Source organism: Camponotus floridanus, unplaced genomic scaffold, assembly GCF_003227725.1.
Source record: "Camponotus floridanus strain SB8 unplaced genomic scaffold, Cflo_v7.5 scaffold27, whole genome shotgun sequence".
In the NCBI taxonomy this organism is placed as follows: domain Eukaryota; kingdom Metazoa; phylum Arthropoda; class Insecta; order Hymenoptera; family Formicidae; genus Camponotus; species Camponotus floridanus.
Genome location: NW_020229403.1, coordinates 1772501 through 1795483, shown reverse-complemented (window position 1 = coordinate 1795483; position 22983 = coordinate 1772501). Strand labels below are relative to the sequence as shown.

Here is a 22983-nt window from a genome sequence, read left to right as displayed (position 1 = left end):
TTGATACCGTTAAATACTCGGCTCTTTCTTTCCATACTTTCACATCAACGGACAATTAGATTCGCGCACCTTTTGTGCAGCGGTCCTGGGAAATTAAGCAGGGACAATTTCCGTGCGACAATATTATTCGATCGTCGACGCGTGATATTTTTACGAATTAACGAGCGGCTGCATAATCTCCCGTTCGAAAATCGTGCAAGAGCTATCAAACATCTCGTGTATACATTTCTTATTGTTATATTCCCGTGGGAATCGTTTTCGACTAGCGGAAAATAAAGACAATAAAAGGGAGGAAGAATAATAGAGAAGAAGCTTGTCCTCTCTTATTTTTTCTTCACGATCAATTTAAGCGTTCAATCTAATCTAATTCCGTGCAAACAGCTCTTTAATTACAAACGTTAAAAATCATTAATTTCGAGTTTCCGTAGCATTGCAAAAATTGTTCAAAAGTCTTTTATACTTATTACATTTACCGTAACGCGTGTTACAGGAGCTGTATATATATATATATTCGTGTCGTGTATTTATGATTGTCGATCGCTTCTGTGTAAATATGAAATAATAGTGTATTATTTCTCTGTCATTGCTTACATCGATAGTAGGTCAGGGAGAAACGGTAAGAGCATTATCATCGCGACACGTTTGTAATTGAAGAAAGATTATAGATTGCAATGTCACATACACCGCCTTACGCCTAGCATATTATTTTATTATGCATTTCGCTGCACAGCTTTCCTTTAACGATATTTAAAGAACATCATACTGTTCAAGTTATCCGTATAACGTAACCGACCTAAATCGCTATAAATTGCGCGTGGCCGATTTCTCTTCCAGAAGAACGGTGGAAAAACTCGCGTGGAGCTATTGCCTTTGCGGAAACGCAAAAAATTGGAGCACAGATGCATAAAAATGCATCCGTATGTGTGAATATGCGCCTGCATCTAAGTACGTCTCGATGTGCGAAAGACCGTGAATGATACACGCAATTAGCGTTTTTTTTAGAGAAAATTCTTCTCCTTGAAAATAATCTTCAAAAATGAGATAAATTTTTTCACACAATAATACATCTCTCGTAAACCCAAGTTAACGAACGTAATTTCTCGGCACATTTTAATCTAAAAATAGATTACGCGAACGCAAATTCTAGCTTATACCGTGAAAACTTTGCTTCGTTTTAAACATTTTAATTAACATAAACACCGAGACTATTCAATGTAATTAGACGGATATAAAATTAAAGGAATCGGTTATAAATTTTCAATTAAATTCAAATTAAACGGAAAAATACTTTAATTTACATTTTCGATAAATTCGATTCAATTTGAAAAGTCCGCTCGAAATTGAAAAGTTCGATACGTTATGCTACGAAAAAAATAGGAGACGGAGAGAAATGTCAAAGGAATCGAATCGTGTCCACAATATACTTCCAAATAATAATGTAACGAAACACAGTCTGTACAGAGTTGAAAGAAATCAAGAATATTGCAAGTCATATGCCCTCAGCGTAGAATCCGTTTAGAGAACCCCGAGATTAATCCTCGAGAATTAACATAAACTTGGCGAGGAGCTCTGCGTAAAAGCGAATGATGCGCATAATGCGTTAGACGTGAACAATGGGCAGCGGGCGTGTCTCTCTTGGTACATGTACACATACATATTGTATATACAATGTCACCGATCCTCGTCATCCCTATTGCCATCACCACCTATATAACCATCCTTCCCTCTCTCTCTCTCTCTTATTTTGTTTCACCTTCTCCTGTCATCTCATTCTATCTGTTCATCCACGCATCACTCTCCTCTCCTCTTTCTGCTTTCTGTGCGTGTGTTTTTCGCTTTTTTTACTTTGAAAGCGGAATATACATTCTACTGCGTGGTCGCGGAACAGGAAACGCCATGGGAGAATGAGCAATCGGTATTTCACGACTGTGTGTCGCACACGAGCGAGTACCACCGCAAAAAGAGAGAGAGAGAGAGAGAGAGAGAGAGAGAGAGAGAGAGAGAGAGAGAGAGAGAGAGAGCGCGCGCGTTGTGTGTTATGTATAACGAGAAACTACGGGACCGCAGGAACGGCTTCAATCACGGGAATGCACTTGAAATTCGCTCGCCTCTACCTCCGACCCTATGTCGCCGCGCGAATCTCTCGCACGTACGCGCACAAATTGTTATCCGCTCTTTTTGCGATCCGGAAAAACGCGCCGTTTACACGGATTCTCGCGCGCAAATTCTCGACTAAATTATCGGACTTGAAGCTAAACATTTTTTTTTCTTTCCTTCTTCCTCTTCTTTTTTTATCAACGCCAAGTTGTTCTTCGTTTAAGGCTGGATTACTCCGCGTGAATTACTATGAGAAAATTTGCAAGCGACCCTTTGCCAATTAATTCGAGATTATATTTATACGAGAGAAAAAAAACTATTTGAAATATCCACGAGAGAATTTGTTTGAGATTTTTAATATTTCTTCCCAAACACCGAGATATAAATAGATCACCTGTTGTGATGCGTGATATAATTCAATGTAATGCGATGCATCAATGAAAGATGGCCTTATAGGAGATATATTCGCGATACATTCATTCTTTTAAGGCAATCGTTGGCCGAGCTGTCCCATGCAAATGCCGCTACGACGTGAAGAAATGTCACCGTTCCGACCGGACGCGCTTAAGCGTAAACGCAGTTGGGTACACGTATCGATTACGAAGGAGAGCGAATCGATATCGGTGACTCGGATAACGAACGTAAAGTTACGAAATTAAATATTCGTATGGTATCTACAAACACTGCACCGAAAAGTTATCTCGTTAGTTGCTCGCTGAATTTGATGCGTCAATGATCTTTCAAAGGCCTTCTAAAAAGTCGAAAAAAACTAATAGGTTTAATCAATTTCGAATCAATTTATCCCTTAGCAAGATTTAATCGAGCTTCCTCTTTCTCTCCCTCTCTCTCCTTCTTTACATGCTTCTCATTTTGAATTTTTTTATTATCAACCCTAACAGCGCAGTAAAATTTACTCGACGCATTAAATACAAGCGGTAAGATCTTGTTCGGAAAATATCACAGCGCTTTGAAGAGAATCTCGTCGCAAAAAGACCGACAAAAAAAAGCGCGGCAGCTTTGATAGACTGCGGCGATGTAATAATATTAAAAACGCAAAAACCGGCTTGTGTAAATGAAATTACGTACGTGTACCGAAAAATGCGTTAGTTGCAATAATCACGTGGGGCTTTTAGGACGCGTCGCGCATGAGATGCGTCTCGCTTTGAAGCGTGAAAACTGGGACAATTTCCGGGCGCGGTGCTCCGCTCGATTATTAATGGAGATCCAAAGAAACGAGCGATACCGATCGTCCCTCTTTCTCTCTCTCGCTCAAGGGGACTCGTGATAAATAAAACGCTTTCTCTCTCGCTCTGTCGAAAGAGAAAAGAAGAAAGAAGGAGGGAGAGACTCGCCGACGACCGCCTGTTTCGCATTCATTTTTGGCCATCCCTGCATTCATTTTCCAACCATTCATTCCACAGTCCTCGTCAAAAAAACGTCCAGTGTCAATAGAGCATATTCATTCGCACCTGAGCGACCTGCTTTGCGGATTCATGAATAAGTTACCTATGATCTGTTTGGACGCCGACGCGTCTCCTTATGATGCCATTAAACTTTCCTCGCGCCGTTAATAATTCGCGCATTAATTATTGTCCGTCTCTCGTCGTTCGCAGCGCTTCGTTTGACGCCAAAGTTTTAAACGAGTCCTCGAGCACAAGCGGCGATTCCTGTTTATCAAGTTGGAGAATTAAGAGCGAACGTAGAATCAGGCAGGGCTGCGCTAAACAACGGCATATTCCGCAAAACATCGGATTTCGAGCGAGCCCGCATCTCACAATGAGAGATAAACATTAAAGAGAGAAGGGGCGATATATTTTCTGAAAACGTCGGGCTTTTTAAATCTAATTGCTTGTAAGAGGAATACGTTAATCGCGAAATTATAATGCGAAAAAAAAAGTCGCGTGGCGAGACGGAAAAGGAGATTTTTTTCGTTCGCAAAATTGGAGAATCTTATATACAGGTACGAGTACCACGAGAGTGCCCAGCTACACTCGTATGTCGAGTCGTCGCACTTCAAGTCCCCTCTGTCTCTCTCTCCTTCTCTCTCGTTCTCTCTTGTCTACACACAAGTCCTTATATATGCCATGCATCCCTCTCGTGTCATGTTAGAAACGCGCAAAGGAGGAGAGGATGGCAGGCAGGAGAAGAGAGACAGCGAGATGCAGAGATGCGAGGCAAGAGAGGAGGAAAGGAGGGAGAAGGCGAAATTCAGTGAAAAAAGAAAAGAGAGAGACGGAGAGAGAGAGAGGGATCTGGCCTCTGTCGAGGCGCTGCATACCGAGGACTGGAAAACGCATTGTTTAGGCTGCACTCACACCGGTTCGGGATGGGTGTGTCGCGAGCGTGAAATACCGACGAAGTGACTTGACTCTTTCTCTCTCTCTCTCTCTCTCTCTTTCTCCTTCTCCCTCTTTCTCTCGGAATCGAGCGGAATGGAGCCTGACTTGGACCAGGTGCTCGTATTTGATCGACTCTATCGATGATTCGGAGATGCACTCTCCGCGAATTGGATTTCATCGGTCTCTCGCACTCTTCTCGCGGTGCATTTCAAATTAAGCCGCACTTGATCGCAAAAGCCAAAGACCGTATAATCGCCCACATCTCTACGTCGAAGCGAAACGTATTCGTGCAATTTTTTAGAAAAAAATGAAACTCGTCAAATATAATAATTTTGTTGGCCAATAGCTTTCGCAAATTTCTTTTTTTTTCTCTTGTAGAATAAAATAATTAAAATTGAAGTAGAGCATTTTGAAATCTCTTCTGGAGCATTTTCAAATCTCTTCTGCGATTATGATGGAGTTATCTTTTCCAAAAAGATCATTGGTGAATAAATATTCCATTGTACATACGCAATGTCATTAAATTCGATAGATAATAAATTATAAAGAAAATTCCTCCGCATAATGATTTAATAATGAGTACCACATCAGCTGATAAAAAGAGAAAGTAACGCGCGCAGTTGCCAGAATATATTACATTATAAAATGAAAAAAATTGAGAGAAATACATACTTGTAAAGAAATACATACTTGTTATTTCGGAGCGCTATATCTTTGTATCTTTTACTAACCGGAGAGATTCTGTTCAGTCTTGCGAAACCTCGCGTTAAGTACGTTTATGGCGACATCCAGCGGACATTGGCTGAATTTATGCTTTTCTATCAGGGTAAAGCAGAACTCGCGCGATTATAGATTCGAATAATCCAAATAATTGTCTCTCGTTAAACACTTGCCGCTTGAAGCACAAGTGCGTGCTTGCAGAGCCGATAAAATATTATAATCGAGGAAACTCGCAATTAAAATTCAAACATTCAAACTAGCTCTTAAAAATGCTAATTTTGCCAACACTCGATCAAATCTCTATCAGACAGTTTTTGTCACTTAATCATCCTGTTTTCAGCGCGAGGAATCGGCCCGTCAATTGTCACGATCGAGTAAATGAACGACAAGTTAACAAGCAGATAAAAAAACTTTATATCGAATCGTAAGGATAAATTATAAGGATAAATCGCGCGTTGATCGTGCGACAAAATTCAATGGACCTATCTATATATAAAGGACTACAATGGCGAAAAGCGCGATTCGAAGAGGAGCATAAGAGCTCGACTCTCTTAAAACTCGCGCACTTGCAGTTCAAAGTACTTACCTGCAAATTGGTTCGTCTCGCTCGTCCGGTGGATTCAGGAAATTGCCGTCGTTCACCGCCGAAGATGTCGATCCCCGCGGCGACCTCGGGCCGCCCTCCGGTTCGCCGATCAGCACTTCTGTCCGACCATTTTGGAAAGGGCTGCTAGCGCGACGTTCGCCGATTCTTGCGCCCTGCACTGGTTGCTGTCGAGCAAACAAGTAGTTTTATATATTTTTTTAAAGTGGCACTCAAGATTAATCCGAACTTATCGCGTCTCGTTCCTTCGAATCATCAATTTGGAATTTTTGGAGCAGATATCTCCTTAACGATATTATCTCTTTAACAATATTATTTCATTACGTGTCTCGTTTGTGTGCATGTGTGTGTGTTGAATATTTTTGTAATGGCAATGCGTATAAATCTCAATACTGATTATTAATGTATTAAAATATATATAATACAATATTACTTAACGATATGCTCAGATTTAATTTTATTTTAAATGTTTATAAGGAAATTTTTGAAAAAAACGATACCGCGATTGAAGCTCGATCGTTAATTCAAAGAGACATTCCGTGAAACATAAATAACAGTAGCTCGCGACTCTTGTGAGAAGACTCCCATTAACGTGCCTAACGTTGGCAATTAAGCAGGATAAACTACCGATGCCGTTTTACTTTCCGGGAACTCTTTAATAATCACTTAAGAAATCCACAACGGATGTTACTTATGTAAGCGACGCGCGATCGGTACCAATGTAATGTAGTGTTGAAACAAATGTCTGTCTAAAAATCTATAATTATAATATAATTATAATATAATTAAATATAACATTATATCAGTAATTTGTATTGCAATTATTATTATATGTAATATGAGAAATGTATATAATCAATGTATATATAAATAGTAAACTGTACATATGCCTCTGATTATTTATATTAGGAAATCTAGCATAATCTAGAATCTATTTAATAATGTTATATGTTATATTATTATTACTATAAAGTGTGCTATTATAAATAATAACATAAAAATATTTCATTATTCTTAAATTATTATCTTTAATATTCTCACATTTATATGTATACGAGTTTGAGTAAAAAAATGGAATATTTCGGAAATAAATTTTTTCAAATATAATTTCATTTATATTTACTTAAAGATTACATAAGAGAGGATCAGTACTTACCAAGAGATTCGCCTCTTCGTAGCTATGTTGCTTTTCCAAAACGTCCTTCCGCTCCTGCGAAACGTGTTCCACTCGAATGTCTGCCTCTTTCGTTAATCCTTTAGGAATCGTACCGTTGCTAAGTTTCGTAGAGAAAGCATTCGTGCTGCTCAATTCCCTGAAAAACAATTAAGACAGGATTGAATTAATTTAAAACCCCTAATATATACAAGAGAATCCTCTAAATGTATAAAATGTAGCTATAAAATAAAATATCTTCCGCCTTTCCGTGTTCAAAATAAAAATGGGGAAACATGTGCGTCAGCATTGCGAAGAGATATCAATCGCGACAATCGTAATTTGTCATATCCGGTCTCCGACGATGCCTCCTATATATATATCGTGCATATTTTCCCTGATTTTACAACCGATGATTTATTACGCTTTGACAAAAAACATCCCAGAGGGTCATTATGCCTTTAGAAATTAATTATAAGTATAACGAGTCTGCAAAGCAAAACATTATACCGCACGTTCGATACGAATAGTATTTTTTTCGAATAATTAATCGCAGCATCTGGATCCTCATTTGTTTATTACCTTCAAGTTTAAAAAAATTTTATAAGAAATCGCATCCCGAAGTTTATATTCTCGAATCTACGTTATTGAAAATAATAATTATTTCTAAAAAAAATTTAAATAGTAATAATATAAAGAAATAGACTAGACTTACTTGTCTGCCAAAGTAACCGTAATTTGGCCATTCGTCACGTCTTTTGCAGCGGAATCCTCGCTCGTAGACGCTACGGCATCGTTTATCTGAAACATTTTCGTCAAACATACACACATTAGCTGGAAAATCAATTTATGGAGAGCCGACCGATTGCACAGCGATGCGTTTGTCTCGATAATACTAGATCCACTATATTATATCTCATGCGAATTTTGCACGAGAAAGCTACATCCGCGGCAAATAATAAATCCATCGTGATTGCGTTTTGTTTTTATGTAGCCACGCGATGATTAAAAATTTAATCGAATGTAGAATTATATATCGCCATCACGTGATGGTAATATGGCGTAGCATTCAATTTAGCTTTATGAAAAACGACAGAAGCCGGATAGCACGGTTTCACTTCGTTTTCGTGTCGCGCGTGCTTCCGCATTTCTGGGAAAAAAACGCAATCTCCGCATTTATTTCCACCTTCGATGCGTAACATATAATTCGCAACACATTGAACCGCGTGTGCTTGTAAACTTACATTGAACTTTGTGTTGGGGTTCAAAGAATCAATACTGATTTTAGTAAAAATTAGTATTCTCCATAAATGCAATCGTAAAAGGAGATAATCGTCGACGTGTCATTATATAAAACCCTGAACCGGTCGGTAAAGTTTAATGATAAACAGATTGCATGTGGATTCCAGGCCAATGTCATGATGATATCGTCACGAAAAAGGAATGTCAACAGCTCCTTTCTCGTAACATTCTTCCCTCACACATTTATATACATATCAACGTATAAAATGTCGTTTTCAATTTTTTCTAATAATTATTTCTAATAATAAAAAATTAATTCTAATAATAAAATTTAAAATGTGTGAGAGAGGGAAAAATTAAATGAATAATTTTTTGTTTTCTTGCCACTTCTCTCAATCGAATAATAAATATTGTTATTGATCGCATTTTATGCTATTGTATCACTAAAATTTTAGTTACCCAATTATTTGTACATTGTCGAAAGTTTAAAAGTACGATGGTAATTCTGAAGTTCTATATATACATATGTAGTTTAACATAGATACACGCGTGTAGAAGTGTCCGATTAAAATTTGTCTTTCTTTTAAAAATCCCAGTCTGAATATTAAGCGTCTCCTTCTAGTATCATCCTAATATAACGTCGAGAAAAAAATTGATGCGGTGGAATAACCGAACAATTTCCCAAATGATACCGCCATCACGTCGACGAATTAATCCGAGATTCCGTTATTTCTTGCGCACCTTTCATTTAACTGAGTTATCGTGTTATTAATATGAAAAAAGGCCATGCTATGCCGATAGCAATAAGCCGCCAATATAAGCGTTGGATTATAATATCGAGAAAACTTGTTAACGATTATCGTCGTGTATTACGATATCCTTCGTGCGATTTCTTGATTCGAGAAATGTATTTCGCGCGAGAACTCGTTGCGTTGCTTACCTGTTTATACGAGATTTTAAACCCGCATGCCGTATCGCAATCACGCGCGAAATAATCCCGCATACTACCCTAAAATAGATCTCGATCGGAACGCAGTTAATAATTAACAATGCGCGGAATTTTTTTCAGCCTTCTATCGGTAGCGATACCTCATTTCCCCTTCACTCTAAAAAAAAATAAATAAAAAAGCAATTTTACCCAATATTTGTAAACATGATCTTATATTTATTTACAAAAAAATGCGAATATATCGAGGGAGATGAAATTTTTTTCCATATTTATAAAACACGCGCATGAAGAATGTTACGCGTTTGTAGTATGGAAATTAATTTATCTAAATAATATCGGCCCCTTCCCGATCAAAATTACGGTACTCTCAAAGCGTGACAGCAATATTTAACAATTCAATTTGATCAGCATCTGGTATCGGTGCATTTCAAGCAGCTCTCGTAGAAACGATGCTATATTGTTCTCTTCTTTTTTTCTATGGAACGCGGTCATCGGCGATCCGAAAAAACTCATTATTGCGTAATCGTAAAGCGTTGTTCGAGGGGAATTCGGACGCGCGCGAGCTATGTAACCAGGGAGAGAAACGGGCACATAACGTAGGCTCCAGCAAACGCTCTCGCGTGTAAACAAGGCCGCGCATAATCGCCGTTCCCGCCGCCGCTCACTCCGCTCATTTACTTTGCATTCCGCATTTCATAAGCAGCCTCCGCGCGTAACGATTTCGCTCGCGGCCAATCGATTCATTTGCACGCAGCCGCGGCCACGCGAGAGCGGAATAAGAATCGGCCCGGATGACGGAAGCGCCGGGAATGCGACGTCGCTCTTAAAGCGCTTCTCCGTCCGTTGTTTGCGCCTACGACCAGAATTGTACTCAGCATTTCCATCAACGAATTAATGTCAACGTATTTCAAATGTTATTACTTTTAAGATTGTTGAGAGTAAAGAATTATAAAGGATCTAAAGCGCCAGATGTAACAGAAAATTTATCGAGAAACTATCCTATTATTCTTTTAAACATTTTGAAATCTTATAAACAAAATCACCGCGTGAGAAGACAATAATTTAGTAGGAGGATAATGAAAAATCACATTTACTTGAAATGATGATTTTAAAAAGCTAATTTTGATATAAAAGTGATTTTTTTTTATCCAATAAGAGAGAGGGAGAGGTATACAAGATCATATCTCGTGGAGCCATCGAATCGCTCCAACGCGATATTAATAAGCTATTCGACTAATTATGTGTCCCACGCTCTCGCGTACCTGCTGATGTAAAATGGCCTGGATATCGCGCGGCTGGATCTTCTTCAGTGCCGTCAGTTTCTGCAACCTCTCTCGCGCGCTCCTGCAAACAGAGGAAACCGTTTGTAAAAGCCATGTCGCTATGTTTATCCTTGTGCAAAGGCGAATGAGATACTAGAATGAGGAGAGTGAGTCACGAGAGAGACAATTCTTATCGGTATAGACGACAGTGTTTTCTATTCGCCGCTTCTTTTTCTTTTTCTCTCTTGAGAAACGCATGCAAATGCAACTGCGTTTGCAAATTGCGACTGTTGTTGAAATCTAATTTGTAACATTAACAAGACAAGATAAGAGAGAGATAGAGAAAGAGATTATCTATTTCTATTAAAAATACTTTCTCGGAAAATAATGGTCCGAGTAATCAGGAACAATTTAACGTAATATGTGTGAGCGCAATTTTTAAATAAAATACACATATATATATAAATGAAGATTTTCGTGACTGAAATAAATTGTACCTTTGAGCGATTAAAGTATTCGAGAAAAAGATACAAAAAGAAGTAACCGCGCAAAATTGATTCCGTCATATTATTGTCATTAACATCGAGATACCTCCCATTGATGTCGGTATTAAAATATTTGTATAAAAGGAAATGACTGGATCGATTCCAAATGGCGAAGAAATATTAAAAAAGAGAGAAAGAGAGAGAGAAAAAAATAGAGAAATGAAAGAGAAATATCTGAAAATACGAACTTTTCCTGATTTCGCGATATCTCATCACGGACTGTCATTATCGACTCGATTGAAACGCGTACTTCCGTGGGATTCTCGTGACATTTAGATGACGCATTCTCGCGTTCGATCAAAAACACATATTCGCCCGCCGGACATCACCGCCTTTTATGTGACATTTAATCGATACACACGATTCCGCGCCCCGACAGGAATGTATTATATTTGCTAGAAGCAGGGCACATTTATTAGAGATTTCCCGCTTCGCACGCGTGTATTCGCTTGTATACCTAAGAGATCGTGTGTATTCTATAAGCCGTTATATCGCCAAGATATCGACAAGATGATCTTTACCATTATCGAGGCGATCGCTCATTATCTCACCTTTCGACGGCGATAACCCAGGCGTCTCGTATCCGCCCAGCGTTTGGCCCGTCCAGCTCTTCTGTCGGGAATTCACGAAGGAATTATTAATTAATTAGACAAATTTATCACGTATTTAACACGTTTGTCAAAGAATCCATTACCAGGCCGCGGTTAAACACCGGCGGCCGTGCAAGGGAGAAAAGCAGAGATAAGTGAAGCGCATATCGCGAACCTGACGAATTCCCTTCGTTTCTCATTTATATCGCGCGACATAAGCCGTGACAATCGTGTGATTCCATTATTAATTTAACATCTCCCTCCGTCCGCGCGGACGGTGGTTCCCTTTTTTTTTCTTTTATCGCACGAGTGTTTTTACATCCATCGTCGGTCGTAATCTGACCGTCATTCTTCTCGGTAAAATATCGGTAAAAACATTTCCACGCGAGTTTAATCTCCCCGATACGTGACGGGCTAAATTCGTTGCGTTGCGCTGCGAAAACTTTGTTATACGCGCGCAAAGTCCACGCTGTCCTCGTAATTTTTTGCCCATCAGTTATTTATACATCCTCCCTCAGCGGGGAATAACTACGGACCTACCGTGTGTATATCAACCCACTTTTCTATAAAAAAAGAATAATCTGATCGATCGCCGGCTACCGTTCTTAGTGGATGGCTCGTCTTCGTCGGCTTCCTCGTCGTCGTCGATGAATTTTATATCGGACAGATCAAAATGCCTCGCCAGGTCTTCGATTTCCGTCTTGCAACTCTTTGGGAATTCCGCGAATTTCGGGGGATCATCGACGATCGATTCGTCGACGACGATTGAACGACTATCGGGACCCGAACGCGTCGAGCAACCACAAAAGACTAACTTGCGAAAGAATTTCGACATATTCGATGTATTGAGCGTAAACAAACAATTTTTACCGAGCATAAAAAACTGTTATTTTGTGCTCACAGCTCGATTCTCTCGCAGCTACGCTTATTTTTTTTATCGGCATTGAGCTACATTGATTTAAATTTATTTTTAATAATATTCTATTTATAAAGGCATCTAGTTCGATCATAAATACACACGTCCTACGAAAGGACGAAATATGAGGAAATAAAAAACAACTCAAAGTGTTTATATTTTTTATAGTACATATACATATATCTCGTGTAAAATAACTAATATTTAAAAATCTCAATTTACTCGCAATCCATTTTTCATTTTTCTAATTTTAAGTGAAATCAAATTTAACGTTAAATTTTTGTAAATTTCATAACACGAGTAACATATAAATGTCATCTACTGTTCACTTTCCTTTAACGTAGCGACATTTCAAAAGTCATAATTAGCAATCTGGTCAATTTATCGGTTACACTGGCTGCAATCGATTGGCTGACTTGTTAACGATATTCGGAAACTGATAGCAACACAGTTGTGAATGAAAGACTCGCTCTTCGAGAAGCTCCCCGAAAGCTTTTCTGAAAGAGAACGGTATTCGCGTGTGCACGTGTGTCACGAAACTAGAAAATAAACTCTTCACCGCAGCCGGCGACTGAGAATGGATAGCACAGACGCATTCACGAAGGAGTTTATATTTGGAACTACATGCTGGCACAGACGATAAAAATTGACGGAGAGCGCCAGTTCAACGTACCTCGATACAGCGCGGACAAAAACGGAAATGTGTAAAAATTGGCGAAAATCTAAGCCGTCGTCGAAAAATTTTCGCGAGAATCGAAGCGAGAAACGCGCAAGATTGATGGCGTGCTAGACTGTTCTTAAATTCCTAAAACGTGTAGAACCGTTCCTACGTCTCACATCAGTCTTTTTGTTATCAGTTGATACGATCCCGACCTGGTTTCCTCGCAATCCGCTTTGGTGCGAATAGAGAAGCTGATTAAATATACGCCTGGCACTTTTCTTCCAAAGAGATCGCGAGACACTTTTATTCTCGACCATTACGGAATTCGTGGATAAAAATTCAAATTTTATCCTTCATGCTTGTGCGAGAGTAAAATGGTTGCGAAAAAAAAAAAACGAAAAAAATAAAACAGATAAACCGATTCCTCAAATCACAGGCAGGATACGAGAAGAGCAATCGATATTGTTTTTTCTGCATCGAGCCAATTGATCGAATTAAATTTTGCAAAATATTTATTCGGCTATATAAACCCTTTATTTTGCCCAATCGCCTGCAGTTTGATAGTTATTCGTTTACGCACATTGTACATATACATTCAACGCGATATTTCGCACACATGCATTTCGTTCATTGTCTCGTATACAGCTAGTGTGCGAGCCGTAATTGCATATCATAATCGAAACGCCCCAGATCAAGTAAGTCTCCGTGAAGCTTTTCGTGTCACTAGCTGCATACATTGCCTTAAAGCCTTTTGTGCTCCGTTGAACGGCGAAGAAAATTCGCAACAATGTCCCGATTCCTTTTCAAAATGTTCTGGCGTATCTCCAAAACGTATTCGGATATGGCACGGTAATTTGGAGAAAGTTTGTTTTCATCCAAAAGCACACACCTCGTTTTCCTATTCCACTTTCATTGTAAAACGCTTCTGATAGCGACGAACGTGGTATAAGCACATGTGCAACGTTCAGGCTCTTTGTAGAATTTCTTTTCTGAGCGATAAATTGCTAGAAAATTTTGATGTGAATAATGGCAGCAGTTAACAGCTATTATTTGAATTGATTGTTACTTCAATGAGAGATGTTATTTAATTTCGACATTGATTCTTTCATTTCGATGATATCGGTTAATGTTCTATTCAGTAATTTATTCATTAAAGCTTTGGATAATTCACAATTCACTATAAAATTCAAGACGGAAATTTTTTGATACATCAACAGCAATTAACGCTCATTATTTGAATAACTTGATAATTAATAAGTTGTCTATAAAGTGGATCTCAAAATTCTATTTAATTAAAACTCGATAAAAATCAAAAGAAACGTTGGAAACAGTCTGCGTGTGTAGAAATACACGGGATATAAATCGCATGCATAATTACGACAATAACATTATCCATAATTGTTGTGCAATTATAGTAATAATGATGTTGCTATAAATTGATTACAAATTAATAACATATGAAATTAGTACACAAAATATTCTACTGACGATAATTCATCGTTGACAGCTATCTAATTCACGTCCCGTGTTTACAATAAGGCAATCGCGTATGAATACAGCAAATAGAATTTAGATCCAAATTGCATTTAGCGCCATAAATGCGGAGGCGCGAATACGGGAGATAAGACGATGAGAGGAAGAGAGAGAGAGAGAGAGAACTGAGACATCTATTATACGTTTGCAAATTCGGCAACGCGGTAAATTCAGGTCAAGCAACGCGTTGCCGTGATATCAACGTTGTCCGGGATAGTCTCGTCAAACGGTCCGGAGGAATCTACTTCGTTGGAACGGTAACTGGATGCTCGCGCATATGTCGTATACAGTATACATATGTATATACATGTACATGTATACAGCACACGATGGCGTCGATCAACCATGTTACGTTATAAGTAGGCTTTACCCGAGCCAACCGGGGCCAAACCGCTTCCCGAAAGATACCGCGAGTTTAATAGTCGAAAATAGCGGTGTTGATTTGCAAATAATTACAGCATTAAAGGCAATGCTCGAGAAGCCATAATCCAGTGTTTTCTATCTTTTTCGAGAAAACAAATAGCAATTTTTTCTCTCAGAAGTATATAATATAAGGAGCAGAAATTCGTCTTGTCTTTATTGCAATTTGCAGAAAATTTCATAGTTTGACATTATCAGGATGAACAGAAAAAATAGATGACATCTCTAAGATTCAAACTATTATAAACGCAAATTTAGAAGTTGTGCTTTATACTTGATATTGACTGCGAGTAGAATTGCTCTTAAAATGTATTTAAAAATGATTCTTGCGCTATTTTCATAAATTATAAAGTAATATCCAATTGTATAAGAGAGATATCAAAATAACTCAATTTTTCTATGTAAATCTCATACGAATGCACAATATATAATTTTCTAGATAAAAATACACTACAAGAAACAACTGTACCAGCGCACAAGATGGTCTCGATCATATGATTTGACGCAAAAGGAGGAGAAAACCAGTTTTCTAACTGTATAAGCTTTAATATAATAGTATATAATATATACATATACGTATACATACATATACACACAATAAAGCGCAACCTGCCAAGAACATGTGATCTATGAGTCGCATCATTTCGACTCTGTATATATTATATGGTATATTCAAATTCTATAATTCTTTTTAAATTTTCGATGATCGAAAATAATTTTATTATAAGAAAAGATCCAAATATTTTAAATCTTGCAAAATTTTCACAACATTTTATTTGCATATTCTCTCTTGCAAATATATAGCACAATCAAATTTGCACATATAACAATATATAATCGAAAAAGATTATTATAATTTGATTGTAATTGGAAATTTTTAATCCTTTTAGATATGCTACTTTAATTAAAAATTTAATATTAGCACAGATCGTAAATAAAGAATATCAAATTTTAATTATGTAAACAATTAAGATAAAAAATAGACATGCATCAATTCTAATAACTATGGTTTCTTTTAACAAATAGTTGAAAACACAAACTATACATAGTGAATATTTATGATGTTATGAGTCATTTCTAAGAAAAATGTATGCAAGTTTTACAGACAAGGAAGAATTAGTCATCTCTTTTTCCTGGTCGTCTTCTTGATAATCAATTTTCTATATCCTCACGTTTCAAATATAATGTTGTCGTTTTAATATTTAACTTTTACAATAATATGTAATGTAACATATATTAATACCTGAATAGAATAGAATTTAATATATAAAATGTACTTAATCTCTTCGCGGCGAAACGACTTGGAACGAAAGGCATCGCTCAAGATCAAATTAAAGGTAATGGAGAAACAATCGCTAACGGTTCGCTGATTTTTACGAGCTCGATAACTGTTTTCCGGGATGTAACATGTAACTACATCGAATCAATCAGGGATTGCGATCTCAATCGCATGCGACTGTCAGCCAAATTCTCATTAAACTATGCGCGTTACTATTGGCGTTATGTGTACTATACCGTACATCAATATGTCAAGTATGCGATGTAATCGTGACACGCACAATCTAATGTAAACATCTATTGAATTCAGGTCGACAACAATTGCGACCAAAAATAAACAAATTGTTTCTTTCTTTCGAAAAAGCAAAAAAAAATGGATATATTTTGTAAAGGAAACTTATACATTTATAAAGTAATGCTTTTTTCGAAAATAGCTACCATTATTGTTTATCGTAATCTAATTAATTTTTACACAATCGTCGGATAATTGCATTATATGCGATGGAAAGTAAATACGTGAAATCAAATGCAACGTTTATTAGCAATTACATGACACTTATTTGACGCATTACATCACTACGGATTATAGCGAAGGCTACGTGGAATGTCCGCGTAAGACCCGTTTAAAAAGTTACAACGGAACAACGGAAAATGTAAGAAATTATGTAGTCAGCCTTTTCAAAATATTTACAGAATCAAATAAAGTGCCATATAATTATACTTTTTTTCTTTTATAATTTCCAGAGATTTTCAAATAATAGAATAGAAACTCGTAAACCCTCGTACCTAGCAAGAGTGCATAAAAAATGTGCCGTATATATCTGTCGAGAAGGGTTTGTACTCTGAAGAATATTAAAAAAAATTCTAGGATATACAGGTGCTACATCGATCGACGATTCTTTAACCGCAGGTACAAAAAAAATTTGTGGCACATTCGCGGCTCCCTTTTTCTCCTACACCTACTACCTAGTTGCCCGATCGGAATTCAACAGGTTGGGACGAAACAATTTAGCGCTCATCACCGGAGAAAGTGCGCGCGAGACGATTTAAGTGATCGTGCCTAATTTATACGTTGGCGGCTGATGATCCGTTCTCCTCCCGGGTCGTTCATTCTCGATTTCTGCCGCATGCTTTCTCGCACGCGAGCGCATCAACACGCACATGATGAAAAGTAGCAGGAGACAACAATATCGCGATACCCGCGTCAAATTCGGAGTCTAATTTTTCTCTCCAACGAAAAATTAAATTTGCTAGATTTTTTGCTCGTTGCCAATTAATCTCCGAGAGAAAATCTGCCAAACTAAAGATTGTACTCTTTATTTATATCCTTGAAAAGTTCAATTTTCGCCCAACATTTTTTTTCCATCCTGCAAGCCTTTAATTTCCGCGAAAATTGAGAGAGATACCACGCTGCTTTTTCTACATCGTTTTACCGAACACCTTATATATCCTCGCTCCGGTCTCTATTGCATTTGCTCGACCTTCTCGTGAAACCATGCCTCCTGTTTTATGTACCGGTATCAGCGCCGGCTTTACGCATCTCTCGTTTTCTACTCTCCTTCGTCCACATTCGAGAGCGCACAGCGCTTCCTCGTTTCTTGACACGCATGTATATCTCATCAGAACCGAGTACAAAATAAAAAAATATGTTAAAAAAAGACAAAGATATTTTTTACGGAAACAATTTCACCTATAATGGATTATATAAATGATTAACATAAAATAATAGTAACTGTGTGTTCACTAAATCATATTAGCTATTTTCTTTTCTTTCCTAAATTATCATATAAAAAAATGGTTATTATGAAACAAATATTTGTTTTTTATTAAATTATTATTTTAAAAATTCTGTATAAATTACTTCAAAAATATTTTAAATAATATACGCGCAAGGAAAAAATAATAATCAATAATCAATGTAAGAAAATCGAGAACTGCAAGTATATTCAATTTCAAATAAAAATTTCTCTATTCTATATTTCCAAAATTATTATTTCATTTATTGATTATGATATATTGTCACGTTTCAAAATAAATAAATATTTCCTACATATTTTTTATCTATTCCTATGTATTTTTTTTCACGGAAAATACAAATTATACTGGCTAATACTTGAGATTCCTACGAAACTATTTAAATTATTATTTTCGATAGTCCGGTATTTGAGAGCTGTCCGTTACTGTTGTGTACATCATCCGGGGAGCGTGAATACGCCCACCGCACGACAATACGCGTTTGACACGCATCGTGCGCAGCGCGATTGTTAGTCCGCATCGGGGGAAAAAGCATTCCGCATTATTCGTGGTGCGCACGTACGAACAGTGCGGAAGGCGGATGTTGCTCTCGACGTAAAAATCATGCGCGGGTCCGTTCACATCGGAGACTATTTTTCTTTCTTTTCAACCCTTTTGGATATCTCCGGAAGCTCGCGAAGAGAAATCGCGAGCGAATTCGCGGATTTGTTTCATAAGCTGCGGCTTCGGGAAATTTTTGATGGATCACTTTTAAGACGAATACGAATGTTACATAAGTAATAAAAAACACATCCATTGCAACAGAGAGCAGGTCAAACAGAAAGGATGAAAAACATTTGGGAACGTTGGTGCGATGTGACGTTGACCGATGATGTAAGAACGTGACGCCGTCTTCGGGCGCTCGAATAATAAATTATTACAGATATTCTCCTCGGTCATTGCCGAATTTTTTTCGAGAATAAAAAATTTAATACAACATTAAGAGAACTGTCGTGCGTTTCCATCTACAATATTTATCTATATGATAATAAATAGATGACGCAAAAATGTCTCCTCGACGAATGCTTTCTGTTAACGAATAAAATTTAACAAAAAATTCTGTTAATATCAATATACTTAATAATCGTATTTTCGAGAATTAAATCATATTAAATCATATTTTCGAGCAAGAGTTCTATCCACTTAATTATTTTTGGTGTCGTGAATATTTTCATTTAATAAAATAATGTATGAATTCGTTTCTAAAAATTTCGATAATAATAATAATAATGTCACAAGATTTTTGATCTTCTCTTCTAAAGAATCTAAAATGGAATTAAATATTCATATTTCAATGCAAGGAATGCAATTCAACTCAGAATTCAGAACGTAATATAAAATTTAATATGCTATTATCCTCAAAAACATTATTCTCGTGTATTATATCATTTTGTAAAACTCGTTAAAAAATATCTATTTTGTACACATAGTTATACGGATGAATAAAAATAGAAATTTTACATGTAACAGAGAATGTTAATAGAGTGTCTGGTTTTCTATATACAAATTTATATAAAAAAAAAAATCATGTATTAATACAGATTTTTAATTATTAGTAAAGAGTTTAAAAAAAACGAGAAATATGAAAATTATTATGAAATTTGACGAAACGCCTCCATAGGAAAATGATATTTTGGGGCACAAAATAAATGGATAAAATATAAATATCTACTTCATCAAATCGTAAAATAATATGGCAATATTACAAGATGTCGCGCGTACACAAATCGGCGATATAATAATAGAAAAAGATTGCGCGTATAATTAAATGCAAACATATCCGCTAAAGCATTGGCGAGAAATTATATGCAATTATCGTGCGACAAAACGAGAAGGGATATGTAATAAAAATTAAACTACGAAACACGGTATAGGACATAAACAATGCAGACGCGAGCTGAAAACCGCGGAATGGCGAGGTATGTATCGGAAATAAGTGGCGCGCGTGGTATTGCGAAGTCGACATGTCACAAGAGACGTGGAAAGAGAGACGGACGAGACGAGAAGAGGCAGGGAGAGAGAGAGAAAGAAAGAGAGAGAGGAAGAAAGACAGCGACCGAGGACGGAGTAAGAAACATTGGCACGTTCTGGTACCGACACACCGACGAGCACCAGAAAATGCGCGCTATCCTGAAAGTCGACCGCGAGGAGGTAGATACCTCCGAGAGACGGGCGATCGAGCCGCTTAAAGAAGCCGAGAAAGGAGCGAAAAGAGCGCGCAACGCGAAGAGGAAATGAGTAGTTACCTTCAACGGATCGGCACGGCGGATTGTCGAGATGATGACGAAAGAGAGAGAGAGAAAGGAAAAAAAAAGAAAACAGAGATGAACCTCCTTCTCTCTCTCTCTTTCGCTCCCGCTCTCTCTCTCTCTGCTTCTCCTCGTTGAGGCCTGGTAGCGGCTGGACGCGTTTCAACAACACAACAATCGTGCACAGAAACACCAATTTTTCACAAATTTACACCCCGTGGTTGACGCGCGCGGCGATCGAGCGTTCACCTTCGACCCGTCGCGGAGACGCCGTTGCCGCGATATCGCGTCCGTCATCCGCGGCTCACCGGTTGGCGAACGGTCAGCGCGAAATCGCGACGCGGTCGCGATTAATTTGCACCTGGTGCACCTGGTCCACGACGAGGCGAGAGATTTGCGCGCGTTTCTCGCCGAGACGGAGAGGCTCGAGTCGGAATACGACGACGGAGACACGTCGAACGCGCGGAACCGCTTACGAACGGCTCTCCTCCGTTACTGGCGTGCGGCGCGGAGCGTGACAGCGGATACCATCCGAAGGTTATACCTCCGCCTGGTCCGCCATGTGCAACCGCATGAGCCTGCCAACCTGCCTACCTGCCTATCTCCGCTTCTGTCCTTTCCCCTCCACCCCCCGCCGCGATACCGTACGGCCACCTGAAGCGTTTACCTGGCGAACGCCGAGCGAGCGCGAGCGTTTCCGGAATCGACCGACGAATCCTCCGTTCGAATTTTACCGCGCCGTCTCGCGAGACTAGAAACAATAAGAAGGAACTGTCGTACTTTTTCAATTGTCAATTATCTTGTCTAACGAGAATCCTAACATTAGCGGCTTCATCGCTTGGGTCGTTGTGTTTGTATAACTGTATACGTAGCTATACGAGTAACTAAGTAATATTGTATATAATCTGCGCAATCGTTTGGTCTACGTTTGGAAAAGTTTGTTTTTGATCATGTCCTTTACCCTTCTCTGTACATATAAACACATTTTTCTTACAATAAGACGTTTGTCATTTTTTAAAAATGCTTTGTGAAAATTCTGTATAATTTCGAATATTATTAAATATGCGTATTTGTATTTTCAAATTATTTGAATTTTATCTTTGTTTTATATTTTAAACAAAAGAAATTGTTGTATCTAGAGAGATATGTATTTTTGAAGATAATTTCAAACACAACGTGAGTTTATTTTTCCTTTTTCTCACAGATTATTATAATGTGATAAAATAAGGAAAATGGAAAATTCTAAAAATAATATAAATGCAGCGATATGTAAAAGATAATTTAAAACGAGGGAAGAAATGCGCGAAAAGTTACAATGCATTATAAAACACGTCAAAATCACGCTGTCTCTCGACAGATGAATAAATTCAGAAATTCTAGAGAAATGAAATATATAAAATAATTTATGATCCATGAGATATACGAGCTATGAAACAAATAATTAAAGATTTTATAAATCAAATGACAAAAATGTGTCCCTAGGTATTAAATTTCCTCTATTAAATCCTATTTTTTATATTTATTTTATCACACACAGACCGCCAAATGTATATTTTAATGTACGTCTAGTTGCATAAAAAAATGCACTTAAATTTTGCGCGAATGTTAACATGATGTGGGAATCAAATAGTCGTTCGATTAACACCGTTACACGTTACATTACAGATTTAAGCGAATGTGAAATTAGGATTCAATAAATAACGATAAATATATTACAAAACCGATATGATTTGAACGAGTAAACTAATTAAAGGCTCTGTAACTCACTATTCGTGTTCATTTTACAAGCGGAATCGATCGCAATAAGGCTGCCATCAGCGCGCGCAATATATCGGCGCTATTCATACAAACGAATCGCTATATTATCGTTCGTGCCGACGTTTTTATCCCTCGCATACATCAGTCGCGCATAGAGACAATAAAAAAATAATTATAATCCTTTTATAAAACACACTCGCGTGTGCATACATATCTGTATCTATAAATCTTCGATGTTAAACTTTCCTGACACGTGAATCCTTTGCTCTCGACGGAAAGAAATGTGGCTTTCGCACACGATAGGATTTTTTTGAATGCTCCCTCAGCTGTAACTCTGAGTATTACTGTTGGAAAATTGGAATTGCCGGCATGTGTCGATATCAATTGCGGTTCTTGACATTTCCGCTTGTCCGTGACCGAATTCTTATTCTTTCCTCCCCCAATTCAACTCTGTCATCCCACGTGACGCGCGTTCCACGGTATTTAAGTGCTATGCATTGGCTTGACGAACAACAACATTGTACGTGACAACGCGAAATCGAGCATATATTCAAATTAGTTTGCACGTTTGCTCAAGAACGGTGCTCAAGAACGGTTACGATAAAGTAACAATATCATCCGTTTGGCGATGGAATGTCTCATTTGCTTTAAAAACACCTGTTCAAAGAAAAACATGCTGCCAGAGTTTGAAATAACGAGAACAAGTAGACAAAAAGTGCACGTGAAAAATAGCCGCTTCCGCTTATAATTCTAGAATTCTCTTTCTTATTTTCTCTCTTTCGTTTTTTTTTTCGAAACACTTTTATTATATATTTGTGTGTTACTCACTTGTAAAAATCTAAAATCCCCGCGATAGATAAAATCGTTAAAATT

General features: G+C 37.7%; 1 protein-coding gene across 3 annotated transcripts in view; it reads right to left on the bottom strand.

The window, feature by feature from the left end:
• LOC105251499 overlaps positions 1-22983 on the bottom strand; it is a 62906-nt gene that overhangs the window by 35248 nt on the left and 4675 nt on the right. The window contains exons 1-6 of one of the 3 annotated variants that reach the window (XM_025409596.1): positions 12102-12351; positions 11463-11520; positions 10367-10448; positions 7629-7714; positions 6917-7073; positions 5743-5927 (exon numbers count right to left, since the gene is read on the bottom strand). In XM_025409596.1, coding sequence (XP_025265381.1) covers positions 5743-5927; positions 6917-7073; positions 7629-7714; positions 10367-10448; positions 11463-11520; positions 12102-12336 — 803 coding nt within the window. In that variant the 5' untranslated portion in view covers positions 12337-12351. Of the gene's footprint in view, positions 1-5742; positions 5928-6916; positions 7074-7628; positions 7715-10366; positions 10449-11462; positions 11524-12101; positions 12352-22983 lie in introns of those variants that run through there. The other 2 variants (XM_025409597.1, XM_025409598.1) reach the window with 2 other exon arrangements.